The 22,978-nt window shown below is 43.4% G+C and overlaps 2 protein-coding genes across 9 annotated transcripts in view; both read right to left on the reverse strand.

Annotated features, from left to right (window-relative positions):
• Positions 1-22,978, reverse strand: part of CRADD (CASP2 and RIPK1 domain containing adaptor with death domain) — a 141,700-nt gene that overhangs the window by 5,828 nt on the left and 112,894 nt on the right. The gene's annotated exons all lie outside the window — the stretch shown is intronic.
• LOC115644340 lies at positions 6,213-22,207 on the reverse strand. Its single transcript, XM_030548552.1, has 2 exons — positions 21,474-22,207; positions 6,213-6,753 (listed from the first exon to the last, which is right to left on the reverse strand). Exons 1-2 carry the CDS (start codon positions 22,097-22,099, stop codon positions 6,708-6,710), a joined length of 672 nt encoding a protein of 223 aa, XP_030404412.1. The 5' UTR covers positions 22,100-22,207; the 3' UTR covers positions 6,213-6,707.

The raw sequence follows: 22,978 nt of genomic DNA on the forward strand, positions 1-22,978 counted from the left end.
ACACAAGTATCTTGCCTTCAGTATGTTATCAGCCCTTTAAAAATAAATAAGCATCATCATCATAAATAAAACCCATCTAGGAAATCTTTTAATCTAATATGGGTGCACATGTTTCTGGGATGTTAGCCAGATGTTATATTTAATACAAAGCATTGTTATTTGAGTCCCATTCTATACTCTGTGCTGATTCTTTTTCATATATAGTAGCACATAGTTATTGCAACATTTGGGATAGATAGATAATGTTTATTGAGAAATATTTACATAGGCCATTTTAGATGCAAATTCTAAGTTACATAAAATAGGGTTGAGGTTTATTATTATTACTGTTTTACAAAAGCAAAGGCATTTCAGTGAGGGTGAAATTTGCTATACAATTGAGGCCTTAGTCTTTAACATATTGTTCAGATACTACAAGTAATTTGCAGTAACTACGAAGTATCCCCTTAAATACTACTTCAGTGTGCTCTAGTGAGCCTAACTGTTGGGGCCATATAGCAAATTTCAATGAACAAGGATCAAACTCAATCCTTTTCTTTCAGTCCTGATGCAGGCAAATTGGATCACACCTTCCAAAGCCCTGTCTGCTCCCATTTCTAAGGGATAGTCTACACTAGATGCAGCTGTGCCACTGTAGAGCATCTGGTGAAGACACTCTATGCTGAAATGGCAAAGCTCTCATTAACTTTAGTGGTGCAAGATGAGGGGTGGAGGGGTAAGGGGTGTTCCTGAGCTTCCAGACCAGTGCATAGACAGGAGGATGGTAATATGCTGTTGAAAGCAGAAAGCAAACAGAATCAGGATCTAAACAGAACATCCCATAAACGCATACGCAGACACAACGTGGCTCTCCCTTACTAATCCAAACAGCACAGCCATAAGTGGGGCAAAATGGCAGGATGCCACCTGTGAATTCCCGTGTTCCTCAGGGCTTTTCTGACTTACAGCCATGGATCATTGAAGCATTCCAGTAATCCCCTGTGCCAAAGGCAGTGAGGAGAGATGGCATAAAGCTAACCAAAGCAGGCTTTATGCCACCTTGAGATTTTCTTATGTCAGGGGATGCCCCAGCTGGCCACGCGAGTCAGCTTTAGTGCTGGTTTGTGCCACTCATCAGGGCCAAGGATCCAGTCTTCCATTCCTAAGATTGTTGGAAGTCATTAGGAAGTGCATAATTCCCACAGAGTTCACAGCAAGTGTTATCAATATTCTCAGTGATGACTTTATTCTCTGGCCTTCACTCAGAGCACAGTTCTTCCCTGAAAAGTGCTAAACAAAAAAGGCTGCCTGGGGCTCAACATTTCTCATCTCTCAGTCACCTTCACAGCAAATCTGCTCACTTGACAAATCGAGTGAGCCAACAGCCCGTCACATTCGGAAGACACATTTCATTTTTTAAAGGAATTTCACAACAAATTGCTCTCCCTGCGGCCTCCTACAGGCCTATACACTTGCTTAACTGAAACACATCACAGATCTAACAGCAGGTGCTGAACTGGCACACACAAAGCTGCCAGGTTCTGTCCTGCTCCAGGTGTGATATATTATACAAATTATTTATAGAGTGAATGTTCCTAATAGCAAATAATTTGCATGTAGCTATAAACTCAGGGCATAGACTGGAACAGAATTTGGCAGCTCTGGCTGGTAGCTGGGTGGGGGCAGCAAAATCTGAGTGGGAAGCATGGGGAGGGGGGTGCTGTGGTGATTGGTTCTGCAGCAGAGCAGAGTGCTGGGCCCCTGGGACAGGGAACCCCCGGGGGGAGGTAAGAGGTGCTTGTGCTGCTTGTTGCAGGGTAGGATAGAGTGAGCTGGGAGCTCTGGAGGTAGGAAGATAGAGGGTATTGTGGCTCCTGGGTGGGGGCACCTGGCAGAGGTGGTGGTAGGGAATAGAAGGTTCTGGGGCTCCCTGGGAGCAGTGGGGGGATGGGGAAGGGAATTTTGCTGGGAATGGGATAGCTTAGCTTGGTCTGTACTGAGGGCAACCTGAGGCCGGTATCAGGCCTCCCTCTTGTGCTGTCGCCCTTCCCAGCTTCTCTTCCTGGCTGCTCCTTCTTGGCCCTGTTCCATCAGGGAGAACTACAGGCAAATGCCTGTAGCCCCCTGCAGCATATCCAAATGTGTGAGCTCAAGGCTGCCATGCGGAAATGCGTGACTGGACTGTCAGATACATGTCCTGAGAGATGCATGATATTGGGCAGCCCTGCACAGTGAATGTGTACTATGTACAGCACCAAGCCCTTTGTTTGCACTTTGCAAATACTTGACAATGAGAATGAAATATTACAGTGATGTTACAGTTATTCTAAACTTCAAAGGGCTCAAATTGCTCAACATTGATGCGGTCAGACAAATTACCCAGACTATCTCCCAATTTCCGACTTTGTGCAAATGAGACATTGAACTTGCTCAGAGGAAGAAAAATGGCACTTTTCAACAGCTCCAAATAAATCATATATTCTGGAATAGGAAGATATTATGTATGTACATACCACCCCCTTTCCACCCTGTTTACTAACAGGATCTAAGAGTCTGAACCAAAGCCCATTCAAATCAATGGTGGTCTTTCCACTGGCATCAATGGGTTTTGGAAAAGTATTTCAAGGATCAAGGAAAATGGATTTAGATGCTGTAATATTTGAACTTAGGCAAACAGGTTGAATATGTTAGAAAGTTTTCCTTATCAAAGTCAATTAAAGTAATATAGATTAAAACATTCTTTAGAAGGTACAGAACCCCCTGCAGGTGTCGCTGTGTATAGCAATCTGTCTGTGATGTTACACGTATGAGCAATGAGTAACATTTCTTCACCTTGGAGAACATGTCCATGATGCAAGATTTTGGCAGGCCCTGCCCTAATCTCTCCTCACTGCTCCCTTGGAAGAGGTTTTCAGTCACTACTTAGCTTCGCCTACTCCTCATAATCCAGTACGAGGACATCTGCTTGTAGTCCTGTCTCATACTTGCCTCCAAGAATTAGCTAACCTGTAAGTGGAAACTCCCTTTTCATTAAATTACAGAATGGAATCAGTATTTTGGAAAACCCTGGTGATGGAAAAGCTATCTGCAGAAATTATGGGCCAGATTCTTTTCTCAGTAACATCTCAGTATAAATCCAGAGTAACTCCACTGCCTGCTGTAGAGCGTGATCAAGCTCAGAGTCTGGCCTATTAAATATACAGACTATATTGCAATATGGAATCTGTACCAAGAGTAGAATGAGGAAAACAACACAAGCCTTCCAGAACTTGCATAATACTTTACAGGTTCAGTTAGCACTTACCTGTTTATTCCCATTCCCTAAACCTACTGTAGCACAGGCTTTAATGAGAAAACTATGCTAGTTTGGGACAGTGCTGCAGTATATACAGTAGGTATAGTTTTGCTCTGCAGCCCTTGTTTTCATGTCTGAATTAATTCAGGATGCTATGAAGCCTGTATAACTGGATAGCTTCTAATCTGATGAATGCAAACAAAAAAGTCATTAAAATGCAGAATATGTATAGTACCAGAAATCACAGCCACTGACAAGTATCAATATGATATTCAGTATTTCCATATATTGTAACTGACTGATCGAAGCTGCTAATAAAAATGGAAGACAAAAATAAAATATGGTTTGCCATATCCTTTGAAATGCTTCTACCTGGGGTCCACAAGTTCTCCCAAACCTTAAGCATCCGGTAGTGAACGTTGGCAACTTTAATAATCAACATAGCGAATGGGGTTATATGACTGCAGACCCAAAACAGCAAACAACTGTTGGAGTTGGCAACAAATAACGATCTCGCATTGGTCCATGACCCTAAGCAGCACGGTATCTTCCATTCAGCACGTTGGAATTTAGACTACTGCCCAGACCAGTGCTGGATCATGTTGTATGCCAATCACACACAGCCAGCAGCATGTACTGTACTTAATGATCTTCCACCTGTGGAAGCATACTGGCACCAGAGCAAGCTGGTTTCTGCCGCAGTTGCAGTACATGTGATCAAGTGCTGGCACTTACAACTTCCATCAAAAATGGATTCCAACATAAGCTGAAGAATGGTGTCAGTTTTCCTTGACCTGACCATGGCATAGGTATGGTCTGGCACATAGGCCTTTTGGTGAAATTCTCTAGAACTATACCAGGTTGGTTAGTATGTGCAATGGCTTTGTTTTTGAGAAACTGCCATTTCCGTGTGTGTATCAGTGATAGAACAAGTGCTTAGAGGAACCAAAAGAATGGCCTCCCACAAGTAGCAATATTATCTCTGACATTATTCAACTTATATTCAAATGACCTGCCATATACTGGGTCTCATAAGTTTGTCCATGCAGACAACATATGCCTCGGCACTCACGCTCCTTTGACAAACTTGAATGAGGCTGTGGTGAATTATTGTCATCGGTGGCGCCTGATACCAAATGGAAGTAAGATGGTTTAAAGTGTCTTCCACTTACATCATACACAAGTGGACAGAGAGCTGAATATAGTTCTTAATGGTCAGAGAATAAAGCATGATTCACACCCAGTCTATCTAGGCATCATGTTGGATAGAACTCTCACATATCGTGACCATCTTACAAATATAGTGATTAAGGTCAAAATGTGCAAGAGCCTGCTCTGAAAACTGGCTGGAATGATATGAGGTGCCAATGCTCAAACATTACACACTTCAGTCTTGGCACTCTGCTATTCAGCGGCGCAGTACTGCGCTCCAGTACAGGTTCATTCATCTTACACAAAGATGATTGATATACAACTTAATTCCATCACACACATTATTTTAGGCACACAAATCTAATCCTCTGCTATGTTACCAGTTCTCTGCAAAATTGCTCCACCCAGTGTTTGCAGAGAGGAAAGCGTAGCAAAGCTTGTCACAAAATTGCGAGATATGCCACATCTACTGTTAATTAAAGACTTGTTTAATCCACCGCATGTTTGTCAGCCCTCACAGCACTCATTGTGGATAAGTTTACCAGGTGAGGGACTTATGGTCGAGGACACATGGAGAGTTTCATGATCTATAGAGAAAGTGACAAATAATGACCTTGTCTCTGACCCCACTTGATGTCAACCTGGGTTTGATTTACCATGAAGGCAATGGAGCCTTCTGAACCAATTTCATACCAGACATGGAATTTGTGCTGCAGTGGAATTTTGGTGGTGTTTTAGAGACAGTCTATTCTATCAACATGGGCAGCCACAAACCATGAGACATGTTGAGGACAGCAAAATTACCCAACTTTCTGGAGGTCTTCGTGCCTTGAACACTGTTGATAAGAACAATGTGACTTGGCTTGAGTGGACTGCATATGCCAAATACATAAATAACCAGTATCAGTATATTTTTCAAAACATTCTGAATGAAAGGAAAGGAAGTTCTTTGTCTTTTTAGTGTAAATACATCTGAAGCTAACACAATGCTACTAAATTTGTGAACTACAATACAGCCATGATTCTGCAACACTGAAGTCGTTTGGAATTTTAAAACTGGCCTCAATGGGAGCAGGATCCACGCCTATGTTATCAGTTTGAACCACTTTATGCCAAAATCTTTATATTGCAAGCATTACTGTACTAATTGGTAAATACATTTCACTTACTGATGCTGGATATTAGAATGTGACATTTATCAATCTCCTTCCTTTCCATATTTGTATGAAAACACTAGATTGTGAGGAGCTAAATGCATTTCTGGTATGATAAAAAAAATGGTTCAAAAAGTGGCAGAGAATTTTGGAATCTATGAGTAATTCATGAATCTGGAGGATTCCACTTCAGCTTAATAAAATCTGCTTATTTAAAAGTTCAGGTATAGCTTATTAACTTGCTAATCATTGCAAAGCAGCTTCAAAGGTGGCAGCCAGAATATTAAAACCTGGAACATATTATATGCATCAAAACATGACAAAAATACTGTATATTCAAAATCCTTGGTAATGTGTTTCTTTTTTATTTTTTTAAAAGTAATTAAAAAACAAAGCAGCAGCTCACTAACCATTTCTAAAAACTAAGCAGTTTTCCTGAACAATCTGTCTGATCTAGCATTTTCTACTCCCACCCACTGTGACAGATTTATGTTACCAATTTGCCTGAGGCATCAGGTGATTAGGCTGAGGCCGCAGGATTGTTAGGGGAGGAGATGACAGAGCACACTAAGTGACTGAGTTTAAAGCTTTATTAATAAAATAATAAAACAACAGTGGAGTGCTGGGGATTTTTTCATGTTACTTAGAGGAAGGAAGAAAGCGTTAGTGCCCCAAGCCCTAACTCACGTTTTTTACTTACACATGCAGTACCTGGGGAGGCCAAGCCTGGGTGTAATGTATGAAGAAGGGCGGGAAGAGGTGGACGGGAGTTTTGTTTTGTGTACAGGTTGTCCAGGGTGGGCTGCTGATCTCTGATTTGCATTAGCTTTTAGGAGGGTTTTAAGTTTGGGGGCTGGGGGTGGTTGTTTAGGGACCTTTGTTTTCCATGTTTTTTGTACCAGTTTAAACAAGTTTTTTGTGATCTTTTCCGCGTTCCCAAAACACACCGGCATTAGGGATGTGAGACGGTTGTTTTTTCCCTTGCTGGCCTTCACCGTCTCCCTATTTTTGGGGGGTTGGGTAAGATCCAGGTACAGCTGGCTTTTTGGCTGTATAGAGTTCGTTTGAGCGCAGTGACCTTGGACTCGAGCTGGCGTCTTATCTTTGGGCTGAGCTGAGTTGTCGCATTAACCCATTTTCTTTTCCCTTCCTCCTCCTTCAGCCTCTCGTAACCTGCAAAGGAATTTTTTACTTTACACTTACACCTTTAACCCTTCCCAAAATGCCTTGCGACGCTTGCAACGACATTAGCAAAATACAGTGCTGATCTGCCTCCCCAGAGGACCCCCTGAGGGAGGCAGCCATTGGGTTGTGACATTTCTCCCTTGATCCCGAGTCAACATTTTGTTGTGAGGGGTCACCACTTAGGTTTCCACCTTCCCTCGGACATGGTGGCTAGGGTTACTGTTGGTTTTCTACATAAACAGAAATATAGCACAAACAAAATGGTTAGGGTAGCAACAATTGCATACATTAGCTAGTAGTGGCTTTTGGTTTTATTAGTAACATAGCATAACACGTCCTCCTGTTGACATAGATGCCCCATTTGAATGGCTGTAACAAAGAAAGCTTTTTTCAGATTAAACGTGTGCTGCAACACTGTAAAGGAACAGGCATTTGTCTGGAATACAGTCAGTTGTTCCCGAGTGTGCGTCGGGGCAGGAAAACATTGGGTGTAATTCATGAAAAATAAAACACAACATAATTAGAGATATTAACCATACTTAGCTTAACCGCGGGCCAATGCACCCTAAGTTTTTGTTGTTTTTTTTTAAACTCACGCATGCTATGGCTGAGGGTGTATACAACGAGAATTGTTTGCTTGGAGTGAGAATTACTAAGTTTTTCTCCTTTTACCTGGGACTTTTACAACTGGGGTATACCCACCCGTAGTGTTCCCCTGCTAACCACAGTGGAGAGAGGAATGCTAACCCTTTTTCCATTTCTCAGGCATACTATGGCTGAAGGTGGGCACACCTTTAATCATAAAATTTTTAACATGAAATACCAACAGTGCTGGACAGAGCAAATCTGAAACACCAAGGACAGAACGGTTGGTGTGCTCTGCAGGCCCCCCTGCAATTCTCCACCAAAACTGTGACAGATTTATGTTACCAATTTGCCTGAGGCATTCCGCAGTCATGGGCGTTGGCATCATCGATAGGTTTACGGCTGGACGCACGGACATTAGGGAGCATGGACACAGAAGTCCAGCTGCCCTGGGCCAGTGGGCTCGCGGGAGGCTGGTGAACTCAATGCCCGTACCACGTGGGAGGCAACAAGAAGGAACAAAACCCTGTTGCTGCTTTCAAAGGCGGGTGAGGACCTCTCCTGGTTGGAGAGGGCTCTCACCAAAGTCAAATACAATCCCTGGGGTTCCGAGGCGGAGCTTCAAAAAAGCGTGCATACTTGGCAAAATTTATTAAACCGGTATGCCAAGTATAAACAGCAAAAGTGTAGGGGCAGCTGTGAAATTAATATAAACTGCACTGGCTATGTGGTATCAAATGCTGTTGGGGCAGAAAGAGGAGTTAGGGAGAAGGGAAGAAGTGTGTACCTGACAGCTGGTGGAAACTGAGCAGTTAAAAGTGCAAATCACTAACCAGGCGGCAACCCAAGCCTATGCCCAAAACAAGTTGCAGGCCTTAAATCAGAACTTCCAGACGGAAAAAGCAAAATGCACCCGCTTGAAAGCACTGGCTAAGCAAGTATCGGTCCTTCAGAAACTCGTCAAAAATGTAATCATTCTTGCCCAGCATACGCAGCAGCGTGTTCGCCATAAAAAAAAATCAAACAAAATGCCAACTGGCCATGTGTTCTGTCCAGGTGGCAGCCATTATGGGGGGTAAAGGGGAAGAAGGTTGTACGTATGGCACCCCCAACTACAAAAAAGAGCACCCCGTGGGGTGATTACAAAGAGGAAAGGGACCAGAAGAGGTGTGGGGGGGCTAGTTGAGACGCCCACCCTGTTTGCTAAATTGGAAGTAAAACAAAGCCTGTACCTATGAAAAGGGACAGTTCAACAAGAAAAACAGGACACCACCAATTAAGTATCTGAGCCCCTTCCACATTAAATAGATTAGGAACAGTGAAGTCCCTAGTGGATTTTATGTGATCCTGACTCTTTACCCTTTTTGGATATGAGAGAGAGAGAGAAATTATTTGAATTGATAGTAAACTACAGTTGAGAAACAGAGTAGGATTACAACAATTTTTACCTCCAGCACCAAAATGGTATCCACAGCATCAACTGCTTGCTTCCCAACTGTTGCTTACGATCAATTCTAATCATTTGTCTCTTTCTCTCTCTCTCTCTCTCACACACACACACACACACACAGATCCATGAGTCTACAGGGTTTAGACTCAAATGCATAGAAGTAAAATGGTACAGATGCAAAGAAAACACTCCCTCACCTCTTCTATTGCCTGTTCCCTATTTAAAGGGGTAGCTATGCATTACAAACATTGTGGACCTGACTCCGTTACACTAAGGCCGCTTTACACTGCTTTAAGAAATATGCTTTGTTGTTTTTCACTAGTTGAAGTATATAAAGCTGAAAGCAGACCCGGTGGTGCCAGAACTAACCATGGCATCCTTGCCCTGAAGCATTTATGATCTAAGAAGGCATGAGCAGGTTCAGAACAGAGCTTGGTATGTTGGTCCCAACCAAGTTCTGTGGCACACTGAAAACCGAATATTAGAGGCAGTGTAAAATTAATGGAATTTAATCTCAAAATCAGTAACACAAGAAAGACTGTACAGATTATATTACTCATTTTATATTTAATTCAAAAAAAATCCTACCATTTTTAGTGTGCTTAAAGCTACCATAGCATTTCCTGTTTGCCTCAGAATTTAGCCTCGGAGTGCTGAAAACCCCCCCCTAACTTTTTCATGAGAATAGATGTCCAGCTTGTAGTATGGTCTACTGGACATAGGGTGACCAGATGTCCTGATTTTATAGGGACAGTCCCGATATTTGGGGCTTTGTCTTATATGGGCACCTATTACCCTCCACCCCCATCCTGATTTTTCACACTTGCTGTCTGGTCACCCTAACTGGACAGAGCACTGGAGTAGGACTCAGGAGATCTGGGTTGTATTCCTGGTAACATCACTGACCTGCTGGGTGACCTTGGACCAGTCACTTCCCCTCTCTGTGGTTGTATTTCCTCATCTGTAAATTGGGAATAATAAGGTGTCTCTGCTTTGTGAAGCACCTTGAGATCTACCGATTACAAATGCTTTACAAGAGCTAGGCATTATTATTGATATACATTAGTACTAAGTTAAACATATGTGCAAGGAAGATAAATTATAGTTAGTATGAGGCTCACAAGTGACTTTTCTGATATTTGGGCATTTTAAAATCTCAGACATAATGCAGAACTAACACAACAGCTATGAAATGAAATAAAGTTAAGTGAAAATACACTTATGTAATCAATTATGGCCTGATTCTGGAAGCTCTGCAGCTCTTAATGAATTCAGTGGGAGCTGAGGTGTTCAGTCCTTTTCCAGATTAGGCCCCAATCCAATCTACCCTTTCCCCCACATCAAATCTCCTCCAGGTGCTACCACAATACAAATAAGAAATAGTAACAGCAGTCAGCAGCTGCCTGTCACGATAACTATCAAGTACATGCATATCTACACTAGATTTCTTTTAGTTCCACTGGAACCAGATTTAACTTCTGTCAGCACACACCAAGTAGATAGGGCTGCACTGAAAGTATGTTTCCCCCATGTACGTAGTAAACTAGGGAAAACTGAAGTGACGAATAATTGTTTTAACTGTTATGTGACAAGTTCATCATATGACTTTCGTCAGGGGTTTGGAAATCCCTTCTTCTACCCACCTTGAACCTTCATCTCAAAAGGCCTATCCTCTCCTGTCAAAGCTGTTGAGCAAACACTATTTGATTGCTCTTTTGCCTGGAAAAATCATGATAAAAATCGACGGGGTGTTTCTCTCCTAACTCGAAAAAACAAACAAAAACTCTTAATAAGCAGAGTGAAATTCCTATTAGTGACATTCCTAGAGAGAGAAATTTCCAAAGGCTACACGCAACTTTTCAACAGAAAAAATCATGTGCTTTGGATTTAGCTGCAGCTGTTTCTTTCTTGCAACAACAAAAATAACACTGCCAGTTACTAAGTGCTGTTTTGTTATATAATGCAGTTAATCTCACTTTTTTTCCTTAGGGGATTTAAACCAAGTATTACTGTAGGCTATTCTATTTAGCCTTGATAAAATTATTCATTCCTTATAGAGATCTTTCCTCAGAACTGGCTACTTTTTTGGCCTGGGTTTAAGAAGTCAAAATTAAAGATCTGTGCAACAGCTGGACCTGAGTTTAGAAGAATGCTTTTGGCTAGCAAAGTTCTTTTAGCTGATAGGTGTCAAACCAAAATTAATATTGTATACACTGTGACTTACTGACGCACAGATTTTAGTGAAGTGAGACTGTTCCTTCTTGCCTATGGTCGCACAACAGGTCAGTGGCAAAACCAGGATTAGAACCTCAGGGCTCGACTCCCAGTCCAAAGAACTACTGGTCCCTGCTGCCTCTTCTAGTTATTGTCAGGGTTTCCAAACATGCTTAATGTAGGGCTCTCATGGAACCGTGACCTACTTTTATTTCTCAGTTTTACTTGATTTGATTAATTTAATCTGCAAGATGGCTCATAAGAGATTAATTCGTTTATTAGACTCCAAGTGTTTAAATAATAAATTGTTCCTAGTCATCTTTAGTGTGAAATTTGGGAGTGATCTTTGGGAAATCCACTAACCTATTGATCTGAGGTGCCAGACTGAAATGGCTATTTTACTAACTTGGCAGCTAGCTATTTGAGCTACAGCTGATAAAATAATATGTACATATTTTTCTGACTAAAGAGACCTAATCTTGCAAATGACTATGCATGGATGGACCTCTATGTCTCCCCCCACCCCCAACTGACGTCAGTAAGGCTCTGCACAGTCCCAGAGGGCCTCCCACACATTGCCCTGTAAATTGCAGGATCGACCCTAAGAGTTTGCTCTGATATCGTTCCTTGGATCATATGATTCATTGTTTGCAACTGTTCCAGTGAGCACCTGCTTATTTGTTAGAACATTTGAGAACTCCTTACATTTGTGAAACTTTAGTATCCAAATATTCCAATCAGAACTGCATCATTACTGATTTAGTGTCTACTATTCAACCTCTATCATATATACCAATCCATTCAAAAAAATCCATGCTATTGCCCCTTCTATTTGCTGTGAGTGTAATGCTGTTAGCAGAGACAGCAAAGTAGCATGGACTGGGATGTCTTCAGAATGCACGACACAACTTGCTTGTTTGGTTTTGTATTAGATGGAGATGGATGGTGCAGTTGTTAGACATTCCCCAGTGACTTCCTGAGACTCAGGGTACATCTATACCACAAGCGCTACAGCAGCGCTATGGTGTATACACATAATACAGTGAGCAAAGGGATTTTTCCGTTGCTGTAGTAAATCCATCCCCTTAAAAGGTGATTAGGTAGGTAGATGGAAGAACTCTTCCATCGACCTAGTTACATCTACAGTGGAAGTTAGGTCGACCTAATTGTCACACAGGACATGAAATTTTTCAACGCCCTGAGTGATGTAGTTAGGTAGACTTACGTTTTAGGTGTAGACCAGGCCTAGTGTTCAGAGGAATACTTGGCCGGGTTAAGATCAATCCTAATAAGAAAGGAGGTGTGGTAAAGCTGCTGAACCTGGGGAGAACAATCAGAGGAGGTGGTATGTGTAATATCTGCTGCCACAGCTGAAGAAGTTTGTCTACCTCTTGTTACTCAGGTTTTTCATTTAGAGGGTTTTGCTGGAGCTGAAACAGGCTATGGATGCTGAGAGAACAGTCATGCTTTTTGCCCCAGTGAGCATCTGGAACCTTCTCCTCCTGGATGTGTACTTTGACACAATGATTCATTTTTTATTTATTTATTTTTACTAGATTACTGCAATGCACTCTCTGAAGAGCTACTTAAAGGCCACTCTAACTCCAGCTGACACAGAATGCAGCTACCAGCTCACTTTAGCAGAGCTTCCTCCGAGGTGTATATTACATTTGTGCTCCACGGGTTACACCAACTTCCAATTTTGTCTCTAGATGCACTTCAGGGTCTTGGTTTTAATATGTAGATTCCTTTGGGCCAGATTCTGACAGCCTTACTCATGTGGAATAGTAGTTTTGCACCACAATAGCCCCACTGAAATCTATGGACCTGAATGCCCAATGAGGCACTCAAATACGTGAGTAAGGGGAGCAGAATTTGTCCTTTTATGGTTTGGGACTCAGACTGCTTCTCTTCCTTGCATTTCTCCTTGTCGTTGAGACCAATGGGCTCACCTGATCTCACAATTCCTGGATACGTTCAGCTGGTAATTGGGTATTTTCTGTTAAGGGACCCAGATTCTGGAATATAGTCCTCTCCCCACACCTACCACTTTTGGTTGGACAGAGGCCCAAGTTTGATGACCATTAAGGCATGTTGCAAAGCCCACCCATTTCCCCAGACTGCATCTGAGCAGATGACTTGGTTTGGGATGAGTGAGCTGAGGTGGCACAGGAAGGCTTAGGGCTGAGAGGTTTTTAGGCTTGGATTTTAGAGTTAGGGCTAGAGACGGTAAAAAAAGAGAAAGGCTCCATGTCAGGGATCCCCAGTGCGGTGCCCATAGGCATCATGGCGCTCACGGGGGCATCTAAATGCACCTGTGGCCTGGCCAGCAGTCAAGCATCTGCCGAAATGCCGCCGAATTTTGGTGGCATTTTGGCAGATGCTTAACCACCGCCACAGTCCTTCGTCTGGTGTCCAGACAGGTTGGGGACCGCTGTTCTGTGTTTTCCTCAGAAACTTCCAAACAACACAGAAATGCTTCGTTTTATTATAAATTTTTTGCCATAATGAAAAAAATGAAAAAATTTCCAGTGAGCCTATTATTGTGGCATGTGAACATGTTACATATCGAAATAAGTTCACATGAATGGTCTACACATCATTATTTGTAGCGTGGGAGCAGTTTGAGGCTCCACTGTGCAAATGACGCACTGCACAAATGCACAGTACAGGATGTTCCCTGCCCTGAAGAGCTGACATGCTACAAAGAGAAGACGGACAGCTGAAACAGGAACCATACCCTAGTGTTTCTTGGCATGTGTGCTTGTGAAATCTAGAGCATAATGTAGGGTTTTGTATGTATATTATTAATAATTATTTGTATAAATTCTCAGCTCAATGCATCTTTACAGACATGGGCAGCAGTAATGCGTCACCATTCATTCCTGTCTATGGCTTGTTCAATCTGTTAAGCTCAACCTGCTCACGTCCCTGCATGAAATGTCCTGCCATCTACTTAGTGGTCTGACTGACCTTAGTTGCATTTGCATTAATTTTCTTTGGTATCTTGTTATCTGTTTCTACAGTGTCCCCTTCTCCCACCATTGTAATCTTTTCAACTGCAATCAGTCCCATTCCTTGATTACACTCTACTCTCCTTCTAACTTTCTCATGGGTCTTAAAATCACTCCACTTTACATCTGCCATCTTCCGAAGAACTCTCATCTCTACTGCCTCCAGCCTTCTGAGGTCTGTTTCATTTAACGCAGCTGCTGCTAGATCATAGAGCAATACTCTCAAAACACAGGCTTGGTCATTTTTCACATTGGTGCCAAATGCAATCTTTTTATCATCCATAATTTCATCAATATCTGTGCAGCACGTGTAGCTAAAGCATCTCTCTTTTTAGCTTCAACCTTGACGGAACTATTAGCACAAATCAAGCTTCCTAGGTACACATATGATTTTATTTTGTATTTGTATTATAGTAGCACCTAAAAGCCCCAACTTTACAGCTTGAGAGAGAGAGAGAGATTGTGACTGTATGGCTGTAGCAGAGCTGGAAACTGAACCCTGGTTTCCTAAGTCCCAGGCCACAAAGACTTCCTCTCATCCATGTAAACACTTCAGTTTTCTGTCTCCTGATCCAGAAGCACTTAGGATTTTCAGTAACTTCACTATTCCTTTCATTCTATTCTTATTCTTTTCTTTCCATTCCGGGGGTAGTCTGGATTCAATAAGGTCACAACCCTGAAAGTAGTTTGGACTTCTGCCCACAAAAACTTACTCCAGTGGGTGAACAGCCAAAATGCCATTGACTAATGAAGTCAGCTTATTATGCAATATATTGAAAAACTGTTCAAGCCAACGTTGGGGTTTTGTTTTTTTAACACTGTTTTTCTCCACCACAGAATTCCCGTAACTGAACTAACTGAAGTGTACTTTGATGAGTTACGACAGCACAGAAAACCCACCCATAAAATTATAGCCTTGCAATATCTTCCAAAGTAAATTGTAATCTTGGTATAAAAGCTGGTGATGGAAAACAACAAACCTGTTTTTCAGGCATAACAGAAACACGGGGTGTGTGTGGGTGTGTGTGCGCGTGACCAATCCAAAGAGTTAGCAAGTGTTATTACATCTTTTGTCGCTTAATCTCCTTAGTCCTGGGCTCCACTACATTGAGAGGGCTCCAAAGGATTAACCCCCCGGAACACTAACAACACTGGTAGCCTATATGCTTGCTCTGTTGGTATCTCATTGCCTTATGATCTCTCAGGCAGCAGCAGATAGCAATAGTTCTCTGCCTAAACCGTCCCACTGCTGGCCTTACCTCGTATTCCTGGTCCTAAACCATCACTCCTCCAGTGCCTGCGTCCCTCCCTGTTGTCTATTGATCCCCAAAGGACACAGTTGAATCACATCAAAAACATGTAAGTTGCTAATATATTTGCCCACTTGCCAGTAAGGAAATGGAGCAATGTGCAGTGCCCAAAAGATGTGGATCTGGGCAAGGTTTATTGTCATGTGTATTGCTGTAGAAGTCAAGGAGCCCAAATCACAGCCCAGGACCCCACTGTGCTAGGCGCTGTACAAACAGAACAAAAACATGGTCTCTGCCCCAAAAATCTGACATGTTCCCTCAGTTCCTCCTCATTTCCAGTCCTGTTCCTGTCTGTCACTACAACAAAGAGGAAGGAAACTGGGGGAGAGATAAAAGCAGCACTAAACAAACACTTGCACACAATATTGCCAGCAGATGAGCAGCAGCCTCTGCAGCCCCTGCACCCATTATAGTGCTTCCTGCAGGAAGAGCTGATAAGAGGGAATCAGCAGGACTGGGAACAGTCCAGAAGCAGAAGGCCTGGGATGGAGGGTGTGCTTGCAATAAAAGTGTGGAGGACATCACAGTACTTCTAGGTTCGCTGAACAGAGAAGTGGTCAGTCCCATTCTCCTTTTCTCTGATCCTAGGATTGCTTAGACTATGAGCTCTTCATTGCTGGGATGGTGTCTTTATTTGATGCTGCAAAGCAGCTGGCATACTACTGACTGCTTTAAAACAATAAATAGGATGGGGTCGAGAGGCCGGATAGCTTCAGGTCAGCTATAACTGTCTCACTCTTCCTCTAACACGCTTTAAAATGACAGTGATTGAAGTGCTTCGGAAGTTGAGCTCGTAAAATATGCAATTTGCAAGACTTGTGCACAAAATGAGAATGAGTTGGCCAGCCACTTGGCTCCTGGTGTTGAGCTAATCTACATCCCCGGCAAGTGAGCATGTCGGGATGAATGTATACAGAACGACGGGGAGGTGGAAGTAGTAAAAATGAAGGTATACAGCCTAAAAAATAAAATACTTCAAATTTTGCCATACTTCTTCATGAACACACTAATATTTCAAATGGACAGACTTGCAGGAATGTCCAGCTTTTTCTAAGACATCTTGATCTGAAACATTCATGACCATCACAGTAGTATTTTTCTTGGAGAGTGTAATGAATCAAATTTATTACTTACAAATTATATAATAAATTATATAATAAAAATACAGAGTTGAGAGCACTCAGATTCATCAACTCAAACCAAATACTTGTGAAAAATTCATTACTGTTGTACCAGGAATACAACTCTCAGGGTCTATCTACATGGTAGCGTGATGCACTCGACAGTGGTGTGATTTCTAAAGTGCATTCACATGTTACATATAAATTGGTCCATGTAGACCCTGCTGGTGTGCATTAAAGGGTCCCTAGTGCACTTTAACATATTACTATTTCAAACACCGGCAGAATCTACACAGGCCAATTTACATGTAACACAGGGAGCCTCAGAAATCAAACTTTCATGGCGCGCATTACCTCACGGCGTAGACTAGCCCTCAGAATATACTCAGTCTCACAAACTGGGTGTAAAATGGATATTTTATCCAGCTGTGTCATTCAAAGCCAATTATTTAATTTAGAAATTCTGAAATAAGCAAAGTGGCTCTGCAAAGACACCAAAAGGTGAGTTCTTGGCATCTTCATCCATGAGCAGTGGGTGAGCACTGTATGAGCAGGGGGAAAGGTAGTTTTCTATGGTGGTGTTTAAAGTAAGTGCAAGACTGAGTTTTGAAAAATGTACAGAAGTACCACCAACTGCTGGAGAAGCAGGGCTCCACGATTATTACAACTGAATTTATTATAATTTGTGTTATTGAAGCACTTAGGATCTCCAGTCATGGACTACACACCATAGGTGTAGTTTGACTTCTATGTTTGGAGGGGGTAATTCCAATCAGGCCAACGGCCGTGCGTGGAGGAAAATTCTGCACCCTACCTGATATTTGCAGTTTGTGGGGCAATGCCCCCATGCCCCCCCAACTACACTCAGCCTAGAATCCCATTGTGCTAGATGCTGTACAAGCACAGAACTAAAAGATGGTCCCTGTTTCAAAGAGGTTACAATCTAGGAACATGGCTTTATCAAACTTTACAGTCTCATTCCACACTGGTCTCCCTGACTCCCACTTTCCCCTGCTCCTTTCTGTGCAAACTGCAGCCCCTTAACCCATCTTCTTGATGGTAGCTACAACCATTTCACCCTCACAGCTTTTGAGTTCCTCCCCAGGCCGTCCCCTGCACTACATTATATTCAAGCTTCTTTTCCTTGCCTTCAAGACTCTGAGTAACTTGGCGCCTCCCTGCTTCTCCAGTTCTTTTATTGCGTCAGCCCTGCCTAGTCCACAATGCCACCAGCTTCAGTACATCATTTTGTCTATTTTTTCCACACCCACACACGTGGAAGTGACCAGTAAAAGCCAATATTCCCTAAGCTTCTTTGGGTAGGGGTTCTCTTCGTACGCATTTGGACAACACATTTTCAAGGGATACTGTCATATAAATCCTCCATGTCAAGGGCTCCTAGCCACTAGGGTATTACAAATAAATCATCATCTTTTCTTTACTTCTGGTCATGCCATATAGGGTGGTGGGGAGGAAGGGATGGTTTAGAATTATGTTTTTGCTTCCTTGCCTAGTGTGTCCATGCTGAATATTTAGATCTAAGCATATTTTCACCGAATGGAAAACATTATGCAGTAAACGAAACCAAAGCCTACTGAAAACTTTGGGCCATTGTTTGATTTAAAAAAACAAAAATAAAAAAGGGTGCCTAAAGCTGGACTCTTATGCCCATACTTAAGCATCTAAATAAATGAGCAAATTTTCAAAAATTCTGAAGTTAATGGGAGCTTCTGTGCACACTTTTGAAAACTCACCTACTTATTTTAGTGCTTAGGTAACAGCCTAACTTTAGCCACCCATCTTTTTTAAAATCTTGGCCTTCAACTTTTGTCTCTCGAAGGAAAAGAGCAAGCAGTTTTAAACATATGGCAGGGGGGCTTTTTATTTTTTCTTGCTGGGACATTTCTACTTTGGGCTCAGCAAATAAGGACTCTGCTATTAAGTATCTGTCACTGAATACTTAAATATCTTGTTCTGCTTTTGCCAAACTTTCTACAAAAATGAAAAATATCCCTTAAAAACAAAACAAAACAAAACAAAACAAAAAAACTTCTCAGAGCTTGTTTGTCTCTCCATTGGAAGGCCAGTTGCAGTATCAGAAAGACTATGTCCTCCGTCTGAAAAAGAAGGAGGGTGTATCATTACAGCCCTGCGTGGATACAAAATTTCTATCTGCATCCAATCTGGAAAAATTGTCTGCAGATATCTGCAGTCCATGGGTCACCATGCATGCCAAGTCTCAAAGGAACCTGGCCCCCATGGAAGGACTTCACCAGGTATCAGCAGAAGCCCCAGATCAGAGGAATTATAAGCTGGTCTGAGGAAGGGTCATGATGGTTTGACCTCGGTGGGGGTCTTGACCCAAAGAGAGAAACCCTCCTCCAGTGCATGACATTAGGCCCTGGTTCCAGAAAAGGGCCATGGGGGCCTCACTGGTAAGAGACCTGGACACAAATGGGTTTGATGGAGTAAGGTTAGTTCAGCCTCCTCCCCTGCCAGCTAGATGCTGGGGTGGAGACTTGTTTGTATAGTTAAGTAAACTAGGCCCCTGAAGGGACACTGTCCAATATACATAAGCCTTTCTGGACTTACTGAAGCCCACTTGGAGAAACTAAGGTAGAGACACAATTGTGATGCTGCACCAGGCTGCCAGAAGGATCTCTAGGAGGATGGCCCCACCACAGACCTCCAGTGGCTCACAATCCCATCCTCAACCCCACTGGCTTCATTGTCCAAGAGGACACTGATGAGGGGCAGGCTGAGAAGGCAGCAGGAACTAGCCCTGGAGGACAAGGAGCATGTGATTCAGTACCTTTACCTAGAGGAGCGGGTTAAAGAAGCCCCTTGTGACGAACCTGTGGAAGACCCTGAGCCGGGGCAGAAACCAGAACCCAAGGCTGGTAAGTTAGAATGGGCCAGCACCTTCCCTTACCACTATCTCCTCTTGCTCTGGTGCTAACCTCCCTGTCATAACATTTTTCCCAGATTTGGACCTTAGCGTCCAAAATATGGGTGTTAGCATGAAACCCTCCAAGCTTAGTTACCAGCTTGGACCTGGTGAAGCTGCCACCAGCCAGGGATTTATACAGTGCCTGGCTCACTGTGGTCTCCCCAAAACCTTCCCTGGGGGACCCCCAGACTCAGATGCCTTGAGTCTCACAACAAAGGGGAATAAACCATTCCCCTCCTCCCCTCCAGGTGTTCCCTCCCTGGGTTCCTGGAGAGATATACAGAAGCAAGCTCCGTGAATCTAAACAGAGGGACTCCACCCTCCCTGTTTCCAGTCCTGGAAACACAAGTACTTCCTCCCTCATCCAGAGGGTATGCAAAGTCAGGCTTAGTAAATCTAACACAAGGAGATTTTCCCCCTGACTTCTTCCTCCCACCAATTCCCTGGTGAGCTGCAGACTCAATTCCCTGGAGTCCCCACTAAAGAAAAACTCCAACAGGTCTTAAAAAGAAAGCTTTATAAAAAGAAAGAAAAGGACATAAAAATGGTCTCTCTGTATTAAGGTGACAAATACAGGGTCAATTGCTTAAGAGAAAAAAATGAATAAACAGCCTTATCCAAAAAGAATACAATTCAAAACACTCCAGCAACTACACACATGTAAATACAAAAAAAACCAATATAAACATATTGTCTAACTATCTTTGTACTTACAACTTGAAAACAGAAGATTAGAAAGGCAGAAGAAAGAAAAATCACTCTCAGAGCCGAGAGGGTCAGACACAAGACAAAGGACAAAGAACTCACACCCAAAACTTCCCTCCACCCAGATTTGAAAAAGTCTTGTTTCCTGATTGGTCCTCTGGTCAGGTGTTTCAGGTTACTCCTTTCCAGGTGAAAGAGACACTAACCCTTAGCTATCTGTTTATGACACTCCCGAGTTTAAGATCAAGGGCAGTACTGAAGTACTACTGTGCATTGACTTTTTCTCCCTGGATAACATCCCATGCATTGGTCGGTCGGTGTGTTTAAACGGCAGCGATGGGCCCACAGCACTGTCACATCTCTACTCCCTTACCAAACTCCTCCAACTTTTCCCCCTCCATCCAGCCCCTGCTCTGCTCCACCCCAACATGGTCCTCACGTGAGACCGAGTTCTAACTCAATGATTTTATTGATTTCTGAGTAACCAAAATTATGCATTTGGCACTTAACGCTGTTTTTTCAAACAGTTTATAAAGGAAAAATCAGCATGCCCCTGTGTCTGTGCATCTCTCAGCCAGGAGTCTGGCCAGTCCCAGCACGCTGGCTCTGGCGCACATGATCCTGGAGAGGGAAGCTCTGGTAAGTACTCATTGTGATTTGATACTGCAGGAAGACATGAGATAGAGCTCCGTTTTTTTAATCAAGGTAGAAGAGGGATTGAAATAACCAGCACAGGTACAGTTTGTATCTGATACTCATTCCCCTATACAGCTATGCAGAGGGGGCGCTGTGCAAAAGTTTGTTTATACACATTGGGATGTCCGGGAATCCTCTACAGAGATCTCTAGGAAACTCTCTTGGAGGTAATCTGCAATCCTCTGCCAAAGGTTGTTTCTTCCCCCCACCCCCACAGGAAACTGCTGTACAAATAGGCAACTACTTCTACAGGCAACAAAGCAGCACATAGGCAAGCAGCATACAGACCCGGTCTGCATCCGCATGCAAGCAGGAGCTGCACCCTTGCATCCTCAGTTACCCTCAGGAGCCAAGTATCAGCTGCTATCACCCCGGCCTATGGAAAACTGTGCCAGTATTCAGAATAGTAGCCCAAGGCACTTGTAATGATAACCTCATGGAAACTCCCTCACTTTTTGTTCCATCTTGCCTCTTTTCCCCTGGGCCGAACTCACCATAGCTGGGGCTCCTGCCATGCTGTGTGCCTGCCAAGGGGAAGTGAGAAAGTGTGTTTCTAACTTGTTTGGATCAAGGGTTAGAGTGCCCTCAGAGTAGTGCAACTGTCTACTGTTTCTTTAGCATCTGCATCCAAAAGTTCTGCAACCACTGCTCATCATCCCATACCTGCAAAACGATGTGATCTCACCACGCAGTGATTGTTTCTTGCATCCAAAACTAATGGTCCATGTGCAGCTGCTCCTTGAATAGTTTCTGTCCATAGCACACAGCAGGGCAAACACCAAAGCATCATCATCAGATTTGAGGCTCAGGCGCATTGTATTCGTAACTAAGGACAAGATTTTGTCATGAATATTTTTAGTAAAAGTCATGGACAGATCAAAAATCATGGACAGATCACGGGCAATAAAAAAAAAATTCACGGAAGCCCTGTCCCTGACCTTTAATAAAAATATCCCTAACAAAATGGGGAACCTAGCTGCAGGGTCCCCACACTGCCTGCAGAGGTGGGGCAGCTGCAGGGCATGCTTCAAGTTCTGGGGACCCCCACCGCCTGTGAGGACTTGGAGCTCTGGGATCCCCCGGCTTGGCTCAGTGCTCCTGCGTCCCCTGCATTGGCTGGGAGTTTGGGGAGGTGGAGAGGAAGAGCTCCTGCCACCCACGTCGGCTGGGAGCTCTGGGAGATCCCTGGCACCCGTAGCCACAGGGAGCTGCGGGGTACCCCCACCATTCTGTGACTTCTGTGATCTCCATGAATTCAGCCCCAGCAGCTGAGAGCTACAGGATCCCATGCTGCCATGGGTGGTTGGGGGGCCCCCTGAATCTCCCAGCTGCCCCTGGTGGGACCCCAGAGCTCTGCAGGTGGTGTGAGGACTCCGCAGCTGAGCTCCCCATTTTATCATGGATATTTTTAGTAAAAGTCAAGGAGAGGTCATGGGCTTCCATGGATTTTTCTTTATTGCCCATGACCTGACTGTGATTTTACTAAAAATATCCATGATAAAGTCTTAGCCTTACTCCTCACTATACTGGAGAATAGTGCAAATGGTAGACGCACAGTTTACAAGGTCTGTTGAAAAACAGCCCAAACTGTACTAGGAAGCCATGGAATGATCGAATGGAGAAAACTACATCATGGGACACTGAGCCCACCCCCATGAGGAACTGCAAACCCTTCCCAGAATACCAAGCGGCAGATGGTGGCGAGTTGCACAGTGGGATAGCTACCCACATTGCACTGCTCTCTCTCTCAATGGAAAAGCACCAACTGCTGTCACAAAGAGTGTTGTGCGGACGTGCAACAGCGGCTTAATTACAGCAGTGGATGAATGTCGACATAATATAAGTCAACTTAACTTTGTAGTGTAGACATGGCCTCAGTTACAGAAGCTTTTTCCACCTTAGAAGATTTTATAGTGGCTGGTGTCTGCCCTCTCCTCACACAGAACTATGCTGCACAATCACGGACAGTGGAGGTGGGAGAAGGATCCTGTCTGGCGGTCAGACAAAAACTCTGCAATAGCCCCTTCCAGCTCTCTGAGGCAAGGAGTTGTGGTGCTGAGCTGAATCCTCAAGAAGCCCAATGAAGCTGTGGCTTCTCATTTTTCACCTGTCAATTTCACCATTGTTAGTCAGGCACAGAGCCAGGATTTTCCAAACTCAAGTGATAC

Source organism: Gopherus evgoodei, chromosome 1 (assembly GCF_007399415.2).
Source record: "Gopherus evgoodei ecotype Sinaloan lineage chromosome 1, rGopEvg1_v1.p, whole genome shotgun sequence".
Taxonomy (NCBI): domain Eukaryota; kingdom Metazoa; phylum Chordata; order Testudines; family Testudinidae; genus Gopherus; species Gopherus evgoodei.

Bases quoted from the DNA above. Each gene is read 5' to 3' on its own strand.
- LOC115644340 (XM_030548552.1), bottom strand. From the start codon at position 22,099: ATGGGATCCTGTAGCTCTCAGCTGCTGGGGCTGAATTCATGGAGATCA. The intron at 6,754-21,473 runs GTATGGGATGAT...ATTCCTTTGCAG, and splicing joins GAGATCACATCGTTTTGCAG to GTTACGAGAGGCTGAAGGAG.